Here is an 18,101-nt window from a genome sequence, read left to right as displayed (position 1 = left end):
TAAAATGTGAAGTATTTGATATTTTACCTCCACACCCCAAGCCTTCTCTCTTTGTATCCAGTACATCAACATTCAACTACTTCATTGAACAACATTGAACAAGTATTTGATATTATATAATATGTGGAATACAGGATACTCTGCCTACTTTTACCCATTATTCTATTTCAACCATCGCATAACCTGAGTCTGGTTCGTTGCGGCTACCCTTTGGCCGGCCCTTTGCCTGTGGTCGCCGCCGACAGAACAGCTGTTTGATGCACTCCCGGAAGTTGGTCCCCATGAGCGCGTAGATGATGGGGTCCAGGGCACTGTTCCCCAAGGCTAACTGCTTGGTCCACATACCTAATAGAGGCAAACAATCAAATTTTAGTGTGATGTAAAAGGTTTCTTAAATACTAAAATAATAAAGGTAGCATCATAGCCTTTTTGAGGCCATATGGACAGTGATCCACCGTAGCTATAGGGCACCGTATCTGAAGAAGAATGTATTTCCTAAAGACACAAGGTGTAACCAGGAATGGAACTTTTGACCTCTAGATCTCGTGTCCGCTGGTCTAGCTAGATATTCTATGTCATTATTTTGTTAAGCTACAGCATAAAAAATGGAGCACGGGGAAGAATAGTACACTATCATAACTTACCTACAAACTCGGACAAGTGGATGTCTGACACTGCGCTGATGAAGTTGTACATGTGGTACGGACCCGTGCAGACGATGAATGTTGCTGTCACGAATGCTGCCATTTTAGTGACTGCTGTAGCGGATTCTTTCCCGCGCTGCCCGCCCGCAGCAGAACGAAAAGCCTGCAACGTAGACGTAACGTTAAAAAAGGTGAGTTGTGATGTGTCTTCTTAATTGTTATTCCTAATGATTTGAAATTACATGAAATAGAGAACAACTGCATTTGAGAATTACGTAAAATAAACAAGAACGTTGTAGAGGAAAACATCGATACCAATACAGGTTTACTAGATGAAATGTTCATTTTTGCACGTAGCCAAAAATGACCGAAAAGTACTAGAGGCAATGACACAAATGAGCAAGGGAGGCAAGAAGCTTGAAAGCTTCTATTGGTCATTTAATGGACGAAAGTCACATCGCAAAAGAACATAAATCAAATCCAAAATAGTGCTAGCAAATATAAGTGAATTTATATAGACACAAGGGTTGTAACTTTATTCACACAAACGTTACGTGTCGTAAAACAAGTAAATGCAAAATGAGAATAAACGAAAACAATGTCATGAAGCACTGAAGAAAAATTACCTATGGCTTCAGTAATCACAATTTCGCATGAGGTATGACATGTAACTTAGCCATATATGCATATCAAAGTTATATTCAATAAAATATAAAGCGTTAGTTGCTAGATATCCGAACTTACATCCTGATCCCGTAGCTTGCGAATGATGAGGACGTACAGGGTGAAGTTCAGGCAGAGCGGCAGTAGGAACCCCAGACTGGTGAGGTACAGTCGCCGTGCCTTCTGTGCGTGCTCCGGAACGCTGTTCCACTCCGGCCAGAAATAGCGGCACACCGTCGCGTTTCTCCCGTCTACGACTGCCTCCACCACGATGGAAGTCACGCAGAACGGCAGGTTCGCGACAAGCGCCAGGAGAAACATACTCAGACAGATGAGAGCCGCCTTCCGCAAGCTCTGGCGGTGCCGCGTTTCCAGTGGATGCATGATGACCTGGTAACGCTCCACGTTAAAAGCGCTGACGAGAAAGAAACTAGCGAACACACTGGTGAACTTGATACAAGACTCGGCTTCGCATGCTCCAGGCCCGAAAATCCACCGCCCAACACGGTAGAAGTGAATGATGATCGGAGCCACGGTGAGAATAACGAGGTCCGAAAACGCGATGCAGAACAGATAAACGTTGGGGACAGTTCGCATTCGAGGGAAACGCAGGATGATGAACATGACGAGTATGTTTCCTGCTATACCTACTGCTGTAAACACCGACCCGACAGCAGTGCCCGCATTGCGTAGAACTCTCTCGCGTAGAGATAAGTGCCACGATGGAGTACTCGCACTCATGGTTTTGGTACAGAAACAGATAAAGTTTAAAAATTAAACTGTTTGGCAAAGTATATTCGAATCAGAAAATTGTGCTTCTAGTCGATGCACAGTTCCCTGTTCAAAAGAACACAACAGAGTTCAAACATAGAACACACCTTTTGTCAGTGCTCCCATTGGATACCTCGATAATGCAAATATTACCATAGCTTTATATTCATAAGCGACAGTTGCCGAGCTCGAGTGTTTGCCCAGTTGTCATAGTTCGCCATTAAATATTAATAACCAAGAATGATAATCCAAAGGAAACAGCAAACAGTTTTTGTGCTCTGCTTTCTGAATTCTGTCTTGATATGTATTTAGGCTTTCGCATCCATTACTGGCATAAAGATACGTATACTTAGGTTGATGTGTTATCAGTGAAATGTCTTCTAGTTAGTTATTTCCTTGCGTTTGAAACTTTAGAATGAAGACTACTGTAAACAGGCATAGATTTCGCCATTAATATCACGCGACTTAACATTTAGCACTGCTTATAAAATACCCCCTGGGCAGTATAAGATAAGTACACAAAGTCTGTGATGTATTACAGTTAGTCACTTAGTCCATGAAAAGAGCTTAACAAACATCCCATCCATCAAGCTTTACAGTAAATTATGAGATCATATTTGCTTACGATATTTGACGTCAAACATGGTACCACGCACTTCCATTATAACGCTATTAACATATGAGTCATGTGCTTTTTGATAGTAGGTACCTATTCAGGAACATCTGCTTTGCAGAACAGGGCTTTCATAACATGATTGGACCCCTCCCTTACCTCCAGCATCATGCAAATTGTTTTATTCACATTTTTTAAAGAGGATAAGACAGAAAGCAGACCCGGCTTATCGAGGTCTTCAGCTCATGTACATAAATAAAATAAAGACACATACAGAACTTACAAAACGCTAGATAACAAATTCAATAGATAACGATGCATCGATAACGACACGAAAATAAACAAGGAATCAAATCAAAGTTTTCTGACGTTGTTGCACTCACGTCAAGAAATAAACACTATATATGGGGAGGATAAGAAGACATTACAGAAAGCTTGCAATTATTTTAGCTCAGAAAGTGGTAAATTTGCATGAAGAATGTCTGAATCATTGAGCTGCTTCTGTGTCTCTCCAGCCAGCGGCCGCCGACAGAACAGCTGTTTGATGCAGTCCCGGAAGTTGGTCCCCATGAGCGCGTAGATGATGGGGTCCAGGGCACTGTTCCCGAAGGTTAACACACAGGTCCACCTACCTGGAAAAATAACAACAAATAATGTGTATGATGATCACTGCTAAGGGAAGTTTTCAATTTCGAAGGATTTGGTGTTGTGACCGTTGGAAGGAATTTTGTCCTCCTATTGAGCTTTCCGGTGAAAATAATAATTTCTTCGATTTCCATATTTTTTGCAGAGCTTGCAACAGTCCAATAGCAAGCACAAATAGTTACACTTTTTTGCAATCCATTTATTCGATGAAGACGGCGGACAGATCCTTTAGAATCTAAGTGTAGAAGACCCGTTTAATACAAGCAAAGGTCTCTGCACGTACTACAAGTTAACTTATGTGCGAACTTTCACGTACCTACATACTCTGGTATGTAGATGTCTGACACTGCGCTGATGAAGTTGTACATGTGGAACGGACCCACGCAGATGACGAACGATGCCGTCACCATCACAGCCATTTTAGTGACTGTTGTGGAATCTTTGACGCGTTTCCCGACCGCAGCAGAACGAAAAGCCTATTAGTATAGTATCATATTAGTGAATGAAATATTCTTGAATAGCTGTAGGTCTTTTTGTTATGACGTAAAGATTTGCAAATCATTGCAACGAAGAGTAACAGAACGAAAGTATTTTGGAAACGGTCAGACGTCCAAAATCATTCCCAGTTGGGTGAGTAACTGCTTTTTGTCATATCATATCATCCATGTATCTGGATGTCTAACCTTCATCGACGCAAGAACGAAGTATCTTTTCCTATCCAAAAACTAAAAGTAACTTTAATTCAGAACAATTCAGAAATATGAAAGCCTTGGATAACAACGGAGAGTGAGAAAGAGGATCCGTACTTACGTCTTGGCTGTGCAGCTTACGAATAATGAGAACGTACAAGGTGAAGTTTAAACAGAAGGGCAGAAGAAAACCCAGACATGTGAGGTAAAGCCGATGAGCTCTCTCTGAGTGTTCAGGGATATTGCTCCAGTCTGGCCAAAAGTAGCGGCAAACCGCCACTGTCTTGTTCTTCACTACCTCTTCCACTACGTGAGACGTCACACAAAATGGCAGATTTGCAACAAGGGCCAGGAGGAAAATGCTAAGGCAAATCAAGGCAGCCCGTTTTAAACTCTGGCGCTGTCTAGTCTCTATGGGGTTTGCTATAGCTCGGTAGCGCTGATAGTTGAAGGCACTGACCAGGAAGAAACCGGCAAACATACTGGTAAATTTAATACAGGACTCTGCTTCACACGAGCCGGGCCCGAAGGTCCACCGTCCGTTACGGTAGAACTGGATGATGATAGGAGCCACCATAACAAGGTTCAGGTCCGAGAGCGCGATGCTAAAGAGATACACGTTGCAGACTGTTCGCATTCGAGGGAAACGCAAGATGATGAAAATGACCAAAAGGTTCCCTGCAATACCAACAACTGTAAATGTGGATCCGAGAGCAGTTAGCACATTTCGCAGGGCCAGGCCTAGCGCCTTCTCTCCAGCGGAAACGTACGAGGACGAAGTACTAACATTCATGATGTCTTGCTAGCTTAGATACAAAAAACAGTTTTGTCAATATATGTCCGTACTAGTATTTGAAATGTGCCTTCAGTCTCAGCTGCTGATCTTCATTCGCATCGGGTGCCAAATTAAAATAATCACGGGCCGTGAATTTAGAGTACTAGTATCAATGAGAGGCAGTTTTTTATACTCACTACAATCCCTCCCCAAGCTGACAGAATAATGGTGGACATGTGTTCTGGCTTTTATCAAAAGCTAATAATCCTCATTCACTGAGCTGAACAGATTGGCTTTGTTTACTTCCTGTGTTTGATATACCCATTAGCGATAACTGCCCCGCACGTGGCTACTAATGACACTCATGGGTCAGATGCAAAGGGCACGTGGTTTCCAAACGTGTTTTCAAAGTACATCGATTTGATGATAGCTACAAGTATCATACTTTTGACACTGTCGAGCAGAAATTCACTACGGTTGTGTAGAGGCCTATGTCTCTCCTCTAACACCAGGATTACATCAAAACAGTTGCTATGTTTGCAACACGCCATATAACGCCTTTGAATCCTATAAAAAAATCGCAATCGTCATGTTGGGTATCTACATAAAGACGATTTGTTTATTATCATTAATTAATGACACTGCCATGATAATGGGTGCCCTAAAAGTGCTTAGTAAATCTTACATCAGCCAAACTAATTTACATTAGATCATGAATGTTTGCCTAATTTTACGGTAAATATTTGGATGCTACTGTGGTATGATTCAGCATTTCTTTCTTTATGATCATACATGGCCCACTACATAATCTGGCTTCGATAATATGCCACAGCAATGACCGGGTAATGACCTTTATTAATGCAAAGAGACAACGCAACCAAACGCACACGTAACAGGACACAATATGTCCTCTAGGCATCTTTCATTGCAAGGTGGTCGTCTGATAATACCCTTATAATTACCTCAAAGTGTACGTTTATGTAGTTTTCTATCTTATACCGTTTCAATATATCAACTGAATATTTCCACTGGAGACGCTTTTAGAAACATGAAATAAGATAAAAATATTCCCTACTTTACTGTTGCCTTTACCCAAATGCAGTCATTTCCCCATTTCAAACACTGACCCATGAGCAAATAGCTAATTGTACTATAACCACATATCAATTGGATATCATAGGCCTAAGCTAACACGAATTTGGTCCCAAAAACAGTCTCGTGAAGTCTTACATAGGTTGTGACGTTACGAAGACTAAGACGAAATGATTAGATAGCTAGGCTATTCGCGAACCGGACGACTTTCTGGGTTGGTCAAACTTTACAGGAGGATCGTTACGTAACTCCTCTTGGTCACGGAGAAACAGTTTCTTTATGAAGAACGCCTGCAGCAGCCCCGAGCAGATGATCATCGCACAAACCAGCATGCCGAAGCTGTCGACATGGTTGTCGCTAAACTTTAATGTGACGGAGTCTTTGTGATACCACTGAGAGATCAGCCCTGCGTGTAGATCCATTCTCTGTATCCTGTCGGATATCTTCTTCAAGGAGGTCTGTAAAACAAAATCGTTGGGCAATATCAGTTATGTCGGCCATTTGGATTTCCCCGGGTCATTCGGGGTCATTGCACCAAAACGAGGCTAACATGGCCACCATTGTATCACACCATAGTATAGTATGGAGGAAAATCCAATTTCATGTTCATGTCATGATACGATATCCTAAGTATATATATGTACAGGACATGTATTGTAGGAAAAAAAACTGCAAGCAATAGATTACAAACAAATGTAAACTCCATTCTAGTTATAGTAAGACAATTAGTGAAAAATACAATATTATTTCATGTTCACGTTACGATATCCAATGTACATGTAACTGACATATCTTGTAGGAAAGAACTACAAGCAATGAACTACAAAAACTATAAACTGCATTTTATACTTATCATCTAGCCTACATGTGTTCGCTTTACTTGCATGGAAAGTTTTGTAGATTTTTGAAACATTTTAACATTTCCAAGTCAAACACTAATTCAAGCGTATATTAAGGCTTTACATACCGTAACATTTCCTAAGTCCTCATAGCTATGGGTGTCAACCAATTTATCCAAGCTGTCATTGTACTCAACCCACATCTCCACGTAAACAACTGTCTCCTCCAGCAGATACTGGTTCTCCAAACACATCTCATAGGTGCCTGCAGAACGGAAATGATTAAGCATTAGGCAATCGAGAACCCATATTTTTCCATATTGTCAGTAATGCAGTAGACATATATTGATACGTCAGTTGCACAGATGACGATACATCAGTGGTGCAGTAGTACATCTAACGATATATCAGTAGTACAGTAGTACTTATAATGATACATCAGTATGATACATCAGTATGGTACAAGTAGAGAACCTCCATATGATATTGACTATGAGAATGTAATAACATTGGCCAGCCAAACTGTCCATTCGTGATAGAATAATCATAGCCACTTTACATCAAATATAGTTACATATTGTTCTTCGTGACCTGTAAGATATACCACACTATCTACAGTACGTGAAAGGTACTACGTGAATAGAATAATCACCTTTCTGTCGGCTATCCGTGATGTTTATGTGAAACTCTTCGTATTCTCCAACCGCTTGGAACAGAAATTTTCCGTCCGGACCGCTGATCGTAAAGTGTAGATCTTCATAGGGTCCTTGATACAACACCTGGGTATAGGTTAAAGTAAACAAAAACATTGTCTATTCATATCACAAAACAGTGCTGATCATCCCAAACTACTGCACATAAAATTAAGGAGCCACGTATGATCTGATAGAAGTTGCTTCGGCAAATATGTAGCTTTAATGTCCCTTGTCCCTTTAAGTCTTCTCTGTCGTTTAGGTTCTTTTTGCGTAGACAAGTGTCATAGTCTGTATAGACAGACTGACAGAGAGAGAATGTCCCTTGAAGTGTAACGTCTTTGTGACACCATTCGTCCATGCACACCATACCCCTGTGATATGGTTACACCCAGGTAACATAACTACATATATACTTTACTAAAAATGATCCTGTACAGTCTAGAATACTCACAAGGTATTGCAGATACATTCCATGAAATCTATCGTCCATGTCCTGATAAAAGCATTCCATCGAATTACTTGGAACCTCAATTGAGAAATCCATGAATCTTTCTTTTGGGCCAATGTAGTCGTCTCGATCCCTGTAGGCCAGCGATGACGTCACAAAAACTAGAACAAACACACAACCAGCTAACATATTGAGATAGTACACGTAGAAAGAGATAACCATCTAAACAAAACTCGTAATGGTGTAGGAATTAGAGTAAACGATGTTTAAAATGTTCGGCATCAAAACATGGTTGGGGCGATTCACGAGGGTGCAATGATTTGACCTTTAGCTCCTGCTCGTTTTTCTGGTTTTTCTTCTGAATAGGCGAGTAGCTAGGGTCAAAGGGCTTATCTTGTATGAACCAGCTGGAGTTACAAAAGTATTTACTTGAAGACAGAGATCATGTTCTTTTTCTTTATTCAAAGGCTTGAAATAATATTGCAACTGAATATCCTGCTACAAAACAGACATTTTGCTGGAAATATATACGCGTATCAAATTAAACCACGGGTCGATTATATATATCTATTTAATGATATTAATCACTAATCTATTATTATTGATATGGTGGAACAGGGTTTAACTACTTTTTGAAGCCGCAATGGGCTTGATTTCTAAAATAAATATCAATTGTTGTGTACATTGTATTGACGGAACCATGTGAGTGGGTAACAGCTAAATTTATTGTTATATGACACATTTCAATATCTTTATTTAAGAATCTAATCATCGCAATAATATAAATGATTGCAATGTTGTATATTTTGCTACTTATCATTTTGTAAGCACACTAGATCTTATCTTTTTCTTTAGACATCTTGGCCATAGAGAATTAATTCTCCTACAGATAAAGTAACGGAGAAAAATCACATAAATCATACATTTTTATGTAGGACTATGTATGCCATGAACGTGTGATGTGTTAAACAGATTCTTTATGAAGTACACTTGAAACAGTCCCGCGCATATAATAATTAAACAAGTTACTATTCCGAAGTTATTGACGTAAGCATTGCTGTAATTCAACTCGAATGAGTCTCGGCGGTATCGTTGGGACAGTTTGTTGCTATGTAAGCCCATGGTTTTCACGTTTTCAGCCACTTTCTTCAAAGACTCCTGTATGGGACAAAGAACAAAACACATATGAACAACATATGATTTGATACCCATAGTTTTATACGCTATTTCTGGGATCTCATTTCCCATGTATGATTGTTAATTAATAAGTACAGTTTAGCCACACCAGTACAATTATAGGGCAATCCGAAAGAGCAGATAAAATCTAATATTGAATGACGGTCCACCACATTGATATGTGACTAAAGCAAGCGCATCCTTTATGAAAATATTATAACATTAATAGTATGTTACATATTGGTAGCTGTTAACTGTTACAGATAAAGTGGTTGTTACGTCCCGTCTTGACATCTATCTGATAAGTATCAATCCATAGACAGATGGATAGATAGAGAGATGCAGATAGAGAGATAGACGATAAAGATATGAATGAAACGTGCCCCAACGGAATCTAAAGCTTCCTCGGCATCCTCAGCAACATCTTGAAGAAAGGAATCCTCATTCCAAATCTCCAGCTCCAAGTAGACAATGACGTCTCTGAAGAGGTGATTGTTCAAGAAGCAGATGGAATATGTACCTGTGGAGAGTTTGTAAGGCCAAGGCAAAATATTCATCAGTGGGCCGTTTAAGGATTGTATAACACATTTTGTCTGGTCAATGTATCTAACTTTTCGCTGTATATACTAGTAGTTCTTTTTCTCAGATTCTTATCTCACTGTATAGCGTGTGCGATAATGCTTAAAACTTCGGTCAATTGCAACCTTTGCAAGAGGTACATGTATCATCATTGTTTGCCTAGTCTATGTATTTAGTTTTATGGCTGAGATATACATGGAGCAATTTCACATGTGTCAAAGTGAATGAAAATTACACATCACAATGAAAAAAAGAGCAGGTAGTGCTTGTATTTTTACTAAAAATCCAATCATTATTTTTTCACAATAACTTTGACATTTACCTCTTTGGTGGTGCTCACTAGCATTGGTAAAGTCCAAATCGAAGTTGTTCTCCTCGCCGGACGACTGTTTTACAAGTTTCCCAGTCGGGTCTTTGACGATGAATTGTAGTTCGTCAAAGATGTCTTCCCTCAAGGCCTTAAAGTTCAACATAAAACAACAGTACATCACTCAAACTTTATGACCCTTGACTACGACATTGCAAAATATTTTTGATGCTCATTTCAACGCATAGAATATGGCGATTATATTTTAGTTCATATCCATGTAGTTATGATAACGTAACCATAATTACAGCCTCTACATTAGTATTTTACCATATTGATCATAGCCTGACCAAATCATAATGACTTAAAAGAATCTTGTGCTTCAATTGGTCACTCTAGGCAAGGGAATCATTTTCTCGGGTTAAAGTTGAATGACCGGAAGCCCGAAATTTTAGGCCCCCGATATTTAGAGATTGCGCAGTACAGGCAAAATTGATCACAGCTGTCACTTAAAAAACATGAGGTAAAATATATTATCATTAACACTGTTACATGCTGATACATAGATACTTACGGTATACTGGACATACACGGACTCTACATTGTCGTCAATAGGCTGGTAAAAACATTCCTTCCCCCGTCTCGGTATCACTACCGACAGGTCTGAGAACACCTCTCCGGTAAAGTCGAACACATCCCGAGCCATAGAGCAGGTAAACAACAATGGCGGGATCACTAAGCTTAGGGTGAGCATTTTCATAGTGGTTTAAATCTGATGTATTATTTACAATGAAGATTAGATCCGCCTAAAACAATGCAAAAGTGACAGGCGTTGTGTTACATTGGGAGCCCATGTTATCGTGCCCTTTGACATCAGCTGACTGGTTTTTCTTGTTTCTAAAGGCCACGTGGCGAGGTAAGAGGCTTTGTTGACAACGGTAAATACATGCATTAAGCCATGCGGTTATAGACATACACCAGTACTTGTTAAATATGGTAAGACTGAAAAAGTACCCCTCCACCAATTGTTATTATATAGCTATGAGGCAACCATGGTCCCCGACCCTCTTGATGAGGATGGGACTAGGTGAGGTGAGGTGAACTATAATGTATTAGTCTACCTTACGGTATTTGCAATATATTGTCACACAAAACAATCAAAACAACACTTAAGAAGCTTTACATTCAACACGTGAAGTTTATTACAGCTGAGCAGTGAGGAATCCATGTTTCCAAAAATTAAGCTTGAACCAAAATACACATTTTATGTATTTTGTATCTATATAGGATTCTTGAATAGACAAATATGTGTTAACGAGCTAAATGGAGTCATTTCTGTTATTATAAGGCTGATTAGTGTAAACAATCATATGGATAATGACATCTATACATTGTTTGTTAAGATATCGTATGTAACGCACATGAAATAATGAAATGTTTACCAACAATCCAGCAATAGTTGCATTTAAGCTAGATGTCTGTTACGTCACTCTGGCTCACTTCTTTGGAATTCACTAGTACCGGACGCTAGAGCTGCAACCTCAATCTCTAGTTTCAAAAGACTAGTGACACGGTAGCGATCCACGAACGTGTATGGAATCAACGAGCTAATGATTGTCATTTGTTTTCATTATTATCATTCTTTCATTTATGTATGTATGTATTTAGAATTCCTTTTTTTTCTGTATGATCAATAGAAATTTTGTGTCAATATGTATATGATTAGTTGACCCCTCACCTCCTCCATGTATGCTCGACCTCCATGAAAAGCGGCCTAGTAGGCCGAATGAGTCTTATCGAGTTAAAATAAAGGCACAAACACACAAACAAACAAGCAAAACAAACAAACGTGGCTTAGGTCTTAGCAGCAAAGCATTCATGCATATCATTCCTTTGAAATATGATTACACTGTAATACGTCAATATCTCTTTCTTACCTTAATCTATTAATAAACCTATTTCATAGGCTGCATGTAGGATTATGAAGAATTAACTTGAATCCCATTTCTGTAATCATAATCTCTTTTGAAGGTGGACTCAACAGTGCTCTAATATTTCAGTTAATGTTTCTTCTGAATACAAAGTAATATATTGTATTGGCAACTTGACATTGGATACAAAGTAATATATTGTATTGGCAACTTGACATTGGATTTGGACTAGGCAATTTGATTCTTGTGCACATTTGTGTTGGAAGAAAATATTGCACAACAATACTATGTACTGTACTGGTACCCTCCAGATATAGATGAAGTACAACCAGATGCAACATATAATATCATAAACAGCTATGTATTAGACAAACTTTAACTTGGGGCGATATTGAGAGAAATCTTGGCATATGTTGTATTCATAAAAGTATGGTCTTTCAAAAAAAACACATGGGGTGCCTTTAACCCCATGTTTACGTTCCTCTCAGATAATGTGGTGTAAATAATTTCCGTACGAAGTAGACTTGCAGTAGTCCCGACCCGACTATTAACAGACAGCTACACATGCCCATCCGGGTCACATAGGTCAGACTGGCGGACACCGTGTGGTAGTCCACGAGTTTGTGCAGCTTGATGATCTTGTTAATGTTATTGATGTCCCGAACATTGTTGGCTACATGATCCAGAGAACTCTGTGTGATGATAAAACCGTAAAATTATTTTGAAGTAGATTTTATATTGGATACCACATGAGTTGTAAATGTATGAATATACATGTGCGGCATATTTGAAATTTTCAGCATTCTTAACAGCACTAATCTTTATATACAGACATTGAAGCATATAATTCTACTATGGTGATGTGTTACATGTATTTATACTTTCTTCGGAAGACTATGTTGTCCAAGACTATTTCTAAATAAACTTACTTCTACTTTTTTTAGTTATGGTATATATATATATATATATATATACGTAGAGATAAAATATATTGTCTGTTTTACGGTGTCTAGGTAAGGTTGTCTAGTTGTAGTAGGAACTAGAAAGGCCGGTATTTGCTTAGGAGCAAATTCAGCTATTTTCACTCCGCTCTCCCCCTTTATGAAAACATGGAGTAAATATATATTTTTTTTCTGCAGTATGAAATAGGGAAATAAGTTTGGTACATGTGTATACAGTTCATTTCTGTTTTCTATAATACAAGCTACATTCTATATCATATAATATTAGCCTTAAAGTGCCCAACTTACCATTATTTGTCCCAGCCCTATCTCTTCCATCTCCTGTGGTAATTGTGTTTGTTTGTACTTCTTCCAGTCTGACAGGCGGTACACTGCCACATACAGGTACACCAGCTTGGTGAACAGCTTACTTGGGTTGGACAGACAGATGCTGAAGGTGCCTAGAGACATAATGTGCATTTTGTGACTTTGAATATCACTGTTAAATTAACTACTATATGTTATGTTTCAAGTTAGTTTCAGAAGCCTTCTGCCTCATGTGTGATACTGACACCACGAGTATTCTCCAAGCAGAGGTTGGGTGTAGTTGTGGACGGGTTTTTACCGGCTTGATGCCCTTACCGCTGCCTCAAAACGGAACGGGTGAAACCTTTTAAACAAAAAAATAACAATTACTTTGACACATTCAGGCCGTTTTGACAGGAGCTAGGCGGTAAATATCCCACCAAGACTCAATCCCCACGACCCAACCTCTGCTTGGAGAATATGAATGATAATATTAATAACTTTATTGCAAGATCATGCCCGTGGGCTAATTGCAAAGTAAGACAGTGGTATACATAACATGAATGTCATCTATTTTGAAACTATTCTGTCTTAACTATTTGAGGGGTTTGACTTCTTTTTCAATGCCTCCCTCCCCAAGGCGGTGGCAACTGTAAGGCCGGCCGCTAGGAGCGCGATTTTAGCCAGGATACGACAGAGCCTACCTGGTTTGTCTTCTTTCTTCATGTCGTACTCAAACTTGTCGATGCTCTCCGCATGCGTGAAGTTTAGTAACGTCTTCTTCGGATTATAGACGCTGAAAAACACCTTTTTGTTGGTCCCATCGGCTCTCAGCACCTGCAATTGATAATAATCCTTTTATTCGTAATGAGGGTCCATTTTTAGCATAATAAATGCAAATGATGATATGGAATTTTCCGATGGTTTCTTTATGTAACAACACACTAACAATCAACCTGCTGTATGTATCAAACATTATTTCGTCAAGCTGTTGTCCAAAACTTAGCTGTCTATTTTAGACGAAGATGCCACGAGGTCATTTGCAGCACTTTGTATTATTGAACTCAGTCATCAAAAGCAAGATGGCTTTGAGTGAAGGCTTGTAAAAAAAAAAAGATTGGTATCTTACACATATCTTTGAATACAATCGACTTGCCACAGACAATGCTCAATGATGAATGTCATTAAGACACATATATTTTCATATTAGGTTATGAGCACAATATTTTAGTAGCCAACGCCACTTGAAAACATGTCAGCTATTGTAAGGAGTTTATATCTGTTCACCCCAATTCATGGGGAGGGGTGTGACTGATTCAATGGGCCTCTTTTAGTTGCAGAAAAAAGCTTTTCATCAATACCTTTTTATCAGTATACCAAAAACCTCCCTCTAATATTAGTACGTATATCTGGTGACGTGATACATGTGTACAACTCGTGTTGTTTGTTGTTGTAAGAACGTATCCTGCTGTGATGGCTGAAGGCCAGGTAAAGAGCATATACATATATTCGCTATGTATTAATATTTCTTATGGAATAAAAGGTCATGGTCTTTGTGACGCGGTTCTTTAGTTGAAAACGCTGTGAAACATAGTCCAACATGTACTGTGAATACTTTGTTTATGGTTAGGGGAGCGCAGAGTCTACGTGTACAAAAATGATAAATGTCGGTATTTCTCTGTTGTTATGCGTTGAGGGACTCGAAAAAAATACAATTCCAAGAACCACTTATCAAAGCTCTTTTCATATATCATAGTATGTATCAGATTTTGGAAACAACATGTCGTATGATTGAAAATATGTTACAGGTGTCTTACCTGAAAGTCAGCATGCAGTGTTGCGTTTTTCCCCACGAACTGATAGAAACATTCAGGCCCTGCCGTACCTAGAGACAGAGAAAAGTCGGACTCTACACCAGGTAGATAGTGGGAATCAAAGTCCTGGTCCTCGTCCCATGCAGACACTAGACACTCACAGGTTAAGGAGAGGACCAGAAGTTGGATTGTAGCGCCCCGCATTTTCGACGCGTGTGCCCGGAAGTATAACTCTACGTGTACACGGCGGGTGAAATGTAATCCTACCTTAACGGGTCATTGCACACAGGTAACATTCAACCTACCTGGTGGGGTGAATACACATGTATGACATCATCGCGTGCTTGGCGGGAGATTTGAATGTTAAACGACTATATATATATACTAACAGCTACGTATCACACTTTAACCATTTATAGATGTCATTGTTTGTTTCTCAACAATTATCATTAAAATGAGAAATCAGACAGTGCAAAAATTGTCATGAAGCATTTCTGAATGATTACGAGATAGAAGTTTATTTCAAAAGAGTATATACTACATTCATCATTATCATACGGTGACAATGTACCCGCACAAATTGTACAACAGTTGGCAGTCCAATTACTGCTTATTGTACTCACATCTGCTCTAACATGAAGTGGCATCTTTGGGGGATATTGAAATTGTCAGACCTACGTATACACTTTGTTATAGTGGCACCGATAATTACAATACATGGGAATTTTCGTATGACCTGGAGATCTTCACCTTATTGGGAAATCTTATGACACTAAAACATGTAAAATATAGAATTACAGTCCGCAATATGTCATGTAGCACGGTATGAATGTTGTTAAAATTCTTACATTCTTAAATCTTTATAAGTGTGTGATCGAACACGTGGTAATGTGGTAAAATTACATAACAGGTCAATGTACTTGATCCTTGTTAAGATTCCACTACATATGCATGTTTGCATTTAACTTATCGTATAGTCACCATTTGCGCTTCAGCGTTGTTACTGATACTTCGAATTCTAACCTGGTACAGTAAACCGCCTCTGCAGGTATTATTCATTCATTAGAACTGAGTACATCTAGGCAGATATGTCGCAGAAAATGATTACTGAATGTGTTTTTTAACTCTCGGGAAAAAGTTGAGCATTTACCATATACACCACGCGCGTACGTACGTACGTATACATCCTTGTTAGCATCGTTATAATTACCAGCACCTTTGTGACCCGTGTTCACAGTTACTTTAACCTAGTACGTTACATGACTGCTATCACGTCTTGTTGGTTGAACCGCGGACATTCGGTGTCTCGAACATCTTTCTCACGAAGAAGACCTGCACCATCCCCGATCCGATGATGACCATGCAGTTGAGCAGGCCCAGACGGTCAACGTAGGTCAAGTTCGACTTCACGGTCAGGAAGTCTGCGAACATCCGCCGCTTGATCACCTCGATTTGCAGGGCCACCACTCTGAAGATTCTGTGCAGTCTAGTGAAGGATTCCTATTGGACAGAAAGATACAGATTTGCATGAATTTAGTAAAATTTTAAAGATATATATATATATATATATATATATACTATCAGCTACAACTGGAGTAATGATAATGGTACACTTCCAAATAAGCTAACTCCACAATGCCACTGATCCTTTGTAGTAAACGTATAAGTGAATTAAAACCAATAGTTCACCCCCCCCACTTCACTAGACGGTTCTTTACATGTATTACTATTATCACTATTACTCTCGAAGTTGTCATACATTGTACCCGTACAATTCTCGTGCAATAGAGATTGGTTGATTGATCTCTTTGCGATGTGAATTGAACTTATGTAACTCTTTACTTTGCAATTGGAACATTATGCAAAACCATGATCGAAAAAACAACAACAAAATACAACAAGTGTAAAAACAACAAAATACTGGCAACGCAGCTTCAAATGATGATGAGAAATGGTGGGAGAGGGCACAATGTGGTACAACTTTGGCTGTTCTTGAATCGAGCAAAACTTGATAAAAAAAGCGCCCTCAAGCGATTCATTGCTTCTCTGTAGGACTATCCGGAAGGCTGGATGGCAGCCCTTCCACCTAAGACTGAACTTTCGGCTGTTGCTAAAAACTTTTTCTAGTTAGATATACTTGTATTGAATTTTTTCCCACCAGTTCATTTTAGTGACGCTGAAGAAAAATGATGGATGTCACTCGAAACGTCCGGAAGTAAATTTCCGTTTTTATCCAGTTGTACCAATGGAATTGTATTTGGGCATGTTGTGGATAGTTCTACAGAGAGTTGTTTTGATCATAAAAATGTAGATGAACTTACTGTCATATGGGTTTTGTCCAGGTCTTCCATTATATCTTCTGGTAGATTGTCCTTGTACTCCCGCCAGTCTACGCTGGTTAACTGCACGTTAAAGTCCACTGCTTTTTTGAAGATTTTGTCCAGGTTGTAGAGGCAAAACTTGTAGGTACCATGCGCTGTTGGAGAGACAAAAATATAAGTAAATAAAAAAAAATTATAATTTTATGACTTAGATTCTTCTCTGTTCTCGGGGTCATACCATTTCTTAGTTCAAAAGAAAATCATTTGGCAGTTCCAAAACAAGCTACTAGGGGCTCCAGTATACAACAATTCTTCACATAAGCTACATTTTATCGCAAAAAAAAAAAAACGTGGTCGTTAAATTTCGCTGCAACATGTTGCTTTGCATTTCGTGTCAATGAATACCTACTCATAACCAAAACCATGAAAACGCTGTTCACACAAGCAACGATATACACAAACAGACTACATGTATAAGGCATTCTCACCGAATATGACCCCCCCTCCATTTGTTGTCTACACATACATGCCAGCAGCTCATGATACCAGGATATCCTGCGTAATACTATTGGAAAATTTCATTCTCTGTGGTGTGTGAAGGTATTGTGGGGGAAAATATCATATATTTGCTTATAAGATATGGCATGTATCATGAATATCATCACAAGAAATATTAAATAATACACACCGTGACCATCCTCCATGTGGAGCTCCACGTCCCCAGAAGAACCCGCTCTTTTCTCGATTTCTTCGCCATTTGGGTCCCACATTTTCATCACAATATTTTGGTCGATCGCGGCTCCCTCCAAAACCTACAAAACACATAATACATAAATAACACGAAATAAACGC

At 39.1% G+C, this 18,101-nt stretch overlaps 6 protein-coding genes across 6 annotated transcripts in view; all 6 read right to left on the bottom strand.

Annotated features, from left to right (window-relative positions):
• Window positions 1-121: 121 nt before the first annotated feature.
• LOC118424501 (delta-type opioid receptor-like) lies at window positions 122-2,063 on the bottom strand. Its single transcript, XM_035833080.1, has 3 exons — window positions 1,389-2,063; window positions 645-807; window positions 122-345 (listed from the first exon to the last, which is right to left on the bottom strand). The coding sequence occupies exons 1-3, from the start codon at window positions 2,046-2,048 to the stop codon at window positions 158-160; spliced, it is 1,011 nt and encodes a 336-aa protein (XP_035688973.1). The 5' UTR covers window positions 2,049-2,063; the 3' UTR covers window positions 122-157.
• Window positions 2,064-3,040: 977 nt separating this feature from the next.
• Window positions 3,041-5,044, bottom strand: LOC118423811 (delta-type opioid receptor-like). Its single transcript, XM_035832067.1, has 3 exons — window positions 4,147-5,044; window positions 3,653-3,812; window positions 3,041-3,323 (listed from the first exon to the last, which is right to left on the bottom strand). The coding sequence occupies exons 1-3, from the start codon at window positions 4,816-4,818 to the stop codon at window positions 3,133-3,135; spliced, it is 1,023 nt and encodes a 340-aa protein (XP_035687960.1). The 5' UTR covers window positions 4,819-5,044; the 3' UTR covers window positions 3,041-3,132.
• Window positions 5,045-5,442: 398 nt separating this feature from the next.
• On the bottom strand, window positions 5,443-8,076 carry LOC118424535. The gene is made up of 4 exons (XM_035833126.1): window positions 7,878-8,076; window positions 7,384-7,510; window positions 6,860-6,996; window positions 5,443-6,350 (listed from the first exon to the last, which is right to left on the bottom strand). The coding sequence occupies exons 1-4, from the start codon at window positions 8,061-8,063 to the stop codon at window positions 6,075-6,077; spliced, it is 726 nt and encodes a 241-aa protein (XP_035689019.1). The 5' UTR covers window positions 8,064-8,076; the 3' UTR covers window positions 5,443-6,074.
• Window positions 8,077-8,317: 241 nt separating this feature from the next.
• Window positions 8,318-10,807, bottom strand: LOC118423754. Its single transcript, XM_035831962.1, has 4 exons — window positions 10,511-10,807; window positions 9,952-10,087; window positions 9,434-9,570; window positions 8,318-9,032 (listed from the first exon to the last, which is right to left on the bottom strand). The coding sequence occupies exons 1-4, from the start codon at window positions 10,694-10,696 to the stop codon at window positions 8,802-8,804; spliced, it is 690 nt and encodes a 229-aa protein (XP_035687855.1). The 5' UTR covers window positions 10,697-10,807; the 3' UTR covers window positions 8,318-8,801.
• A 1,246-nt stretch (window positions 10,808-12,053) lies between these two features.
• On the bottom strand, window positions 12,054-15,223 carry LOC118423749 (transmembrane emp24 domain-containing protein 6-like). Its single transcript, XM_035831957.1, has 4 exons — window positions 14,932-15,223; window positions 13,819-13,951; window positions 13,118-13,269; window positions 12,054-12,559 (listed from the first exon to the last, which is right to left on the bottom strand). Exons 1-4 carry the CDS (start codon window positions 15,130-15,132, stop codon window positions 12,341-12,343), a joined length of 705 nt encoding a protein of 234 aa, XP_035687850.1. The 5' UTR covers window positions 15,133-15,223; the 3' UTR covers window positions 12,054-12,340.
• Window positions 15,224-15,430: 207 nt separating this feature from the next.
• LOC118424840 (transmembrane emp24 domain-containing protein 6-like) overlaps window positions 15,431-18,101 on the bottom strand; it is a 3,429-nt gene continuing 758 nt past the window's right edge. The window contains exons 2-4 of the mRNA XM_035833640.1: window positions 17,938-18,061; window positions 17,250-17,404; window positions 15,431-16,428 (exon numbers count right to left, since the gene is read on the bottom strand). Coding sequence (XP_035689533.1) covers window positions 16,198-16,428; window positions 17,250-17,404; window positions 17,938-18,061 — 510 coding nt within the window. The 3' untranslated portion in view covers window positions 15,431-16,197. The remainder of the gene's footprint in view (window positions 16,429-17,249; window positions 17,405-17,937; window positions 18,062-18,101) is intronic.

The sequence above is a fragment of the Branchiostoma floridae genome, chromosome 10 (assembly GCF_000003815.2).
Source record: "Branchiostoma floridae strain S238N-H82 chromosome 10, Bfl_VNyyK, whole genome shotgun sequence".
NCBI lineage: Eukaryota > Metazoa > Chordata > Leptocardii > Amphioxiformes > Branchiostomatidae > Branchiostoma > Branchiostoma floridae.
The sequence above is the reverse complement of the archived record's forward strand: the minus strand, read 5'-3'. Positions and strand labels throughout refer to the sequence as shown.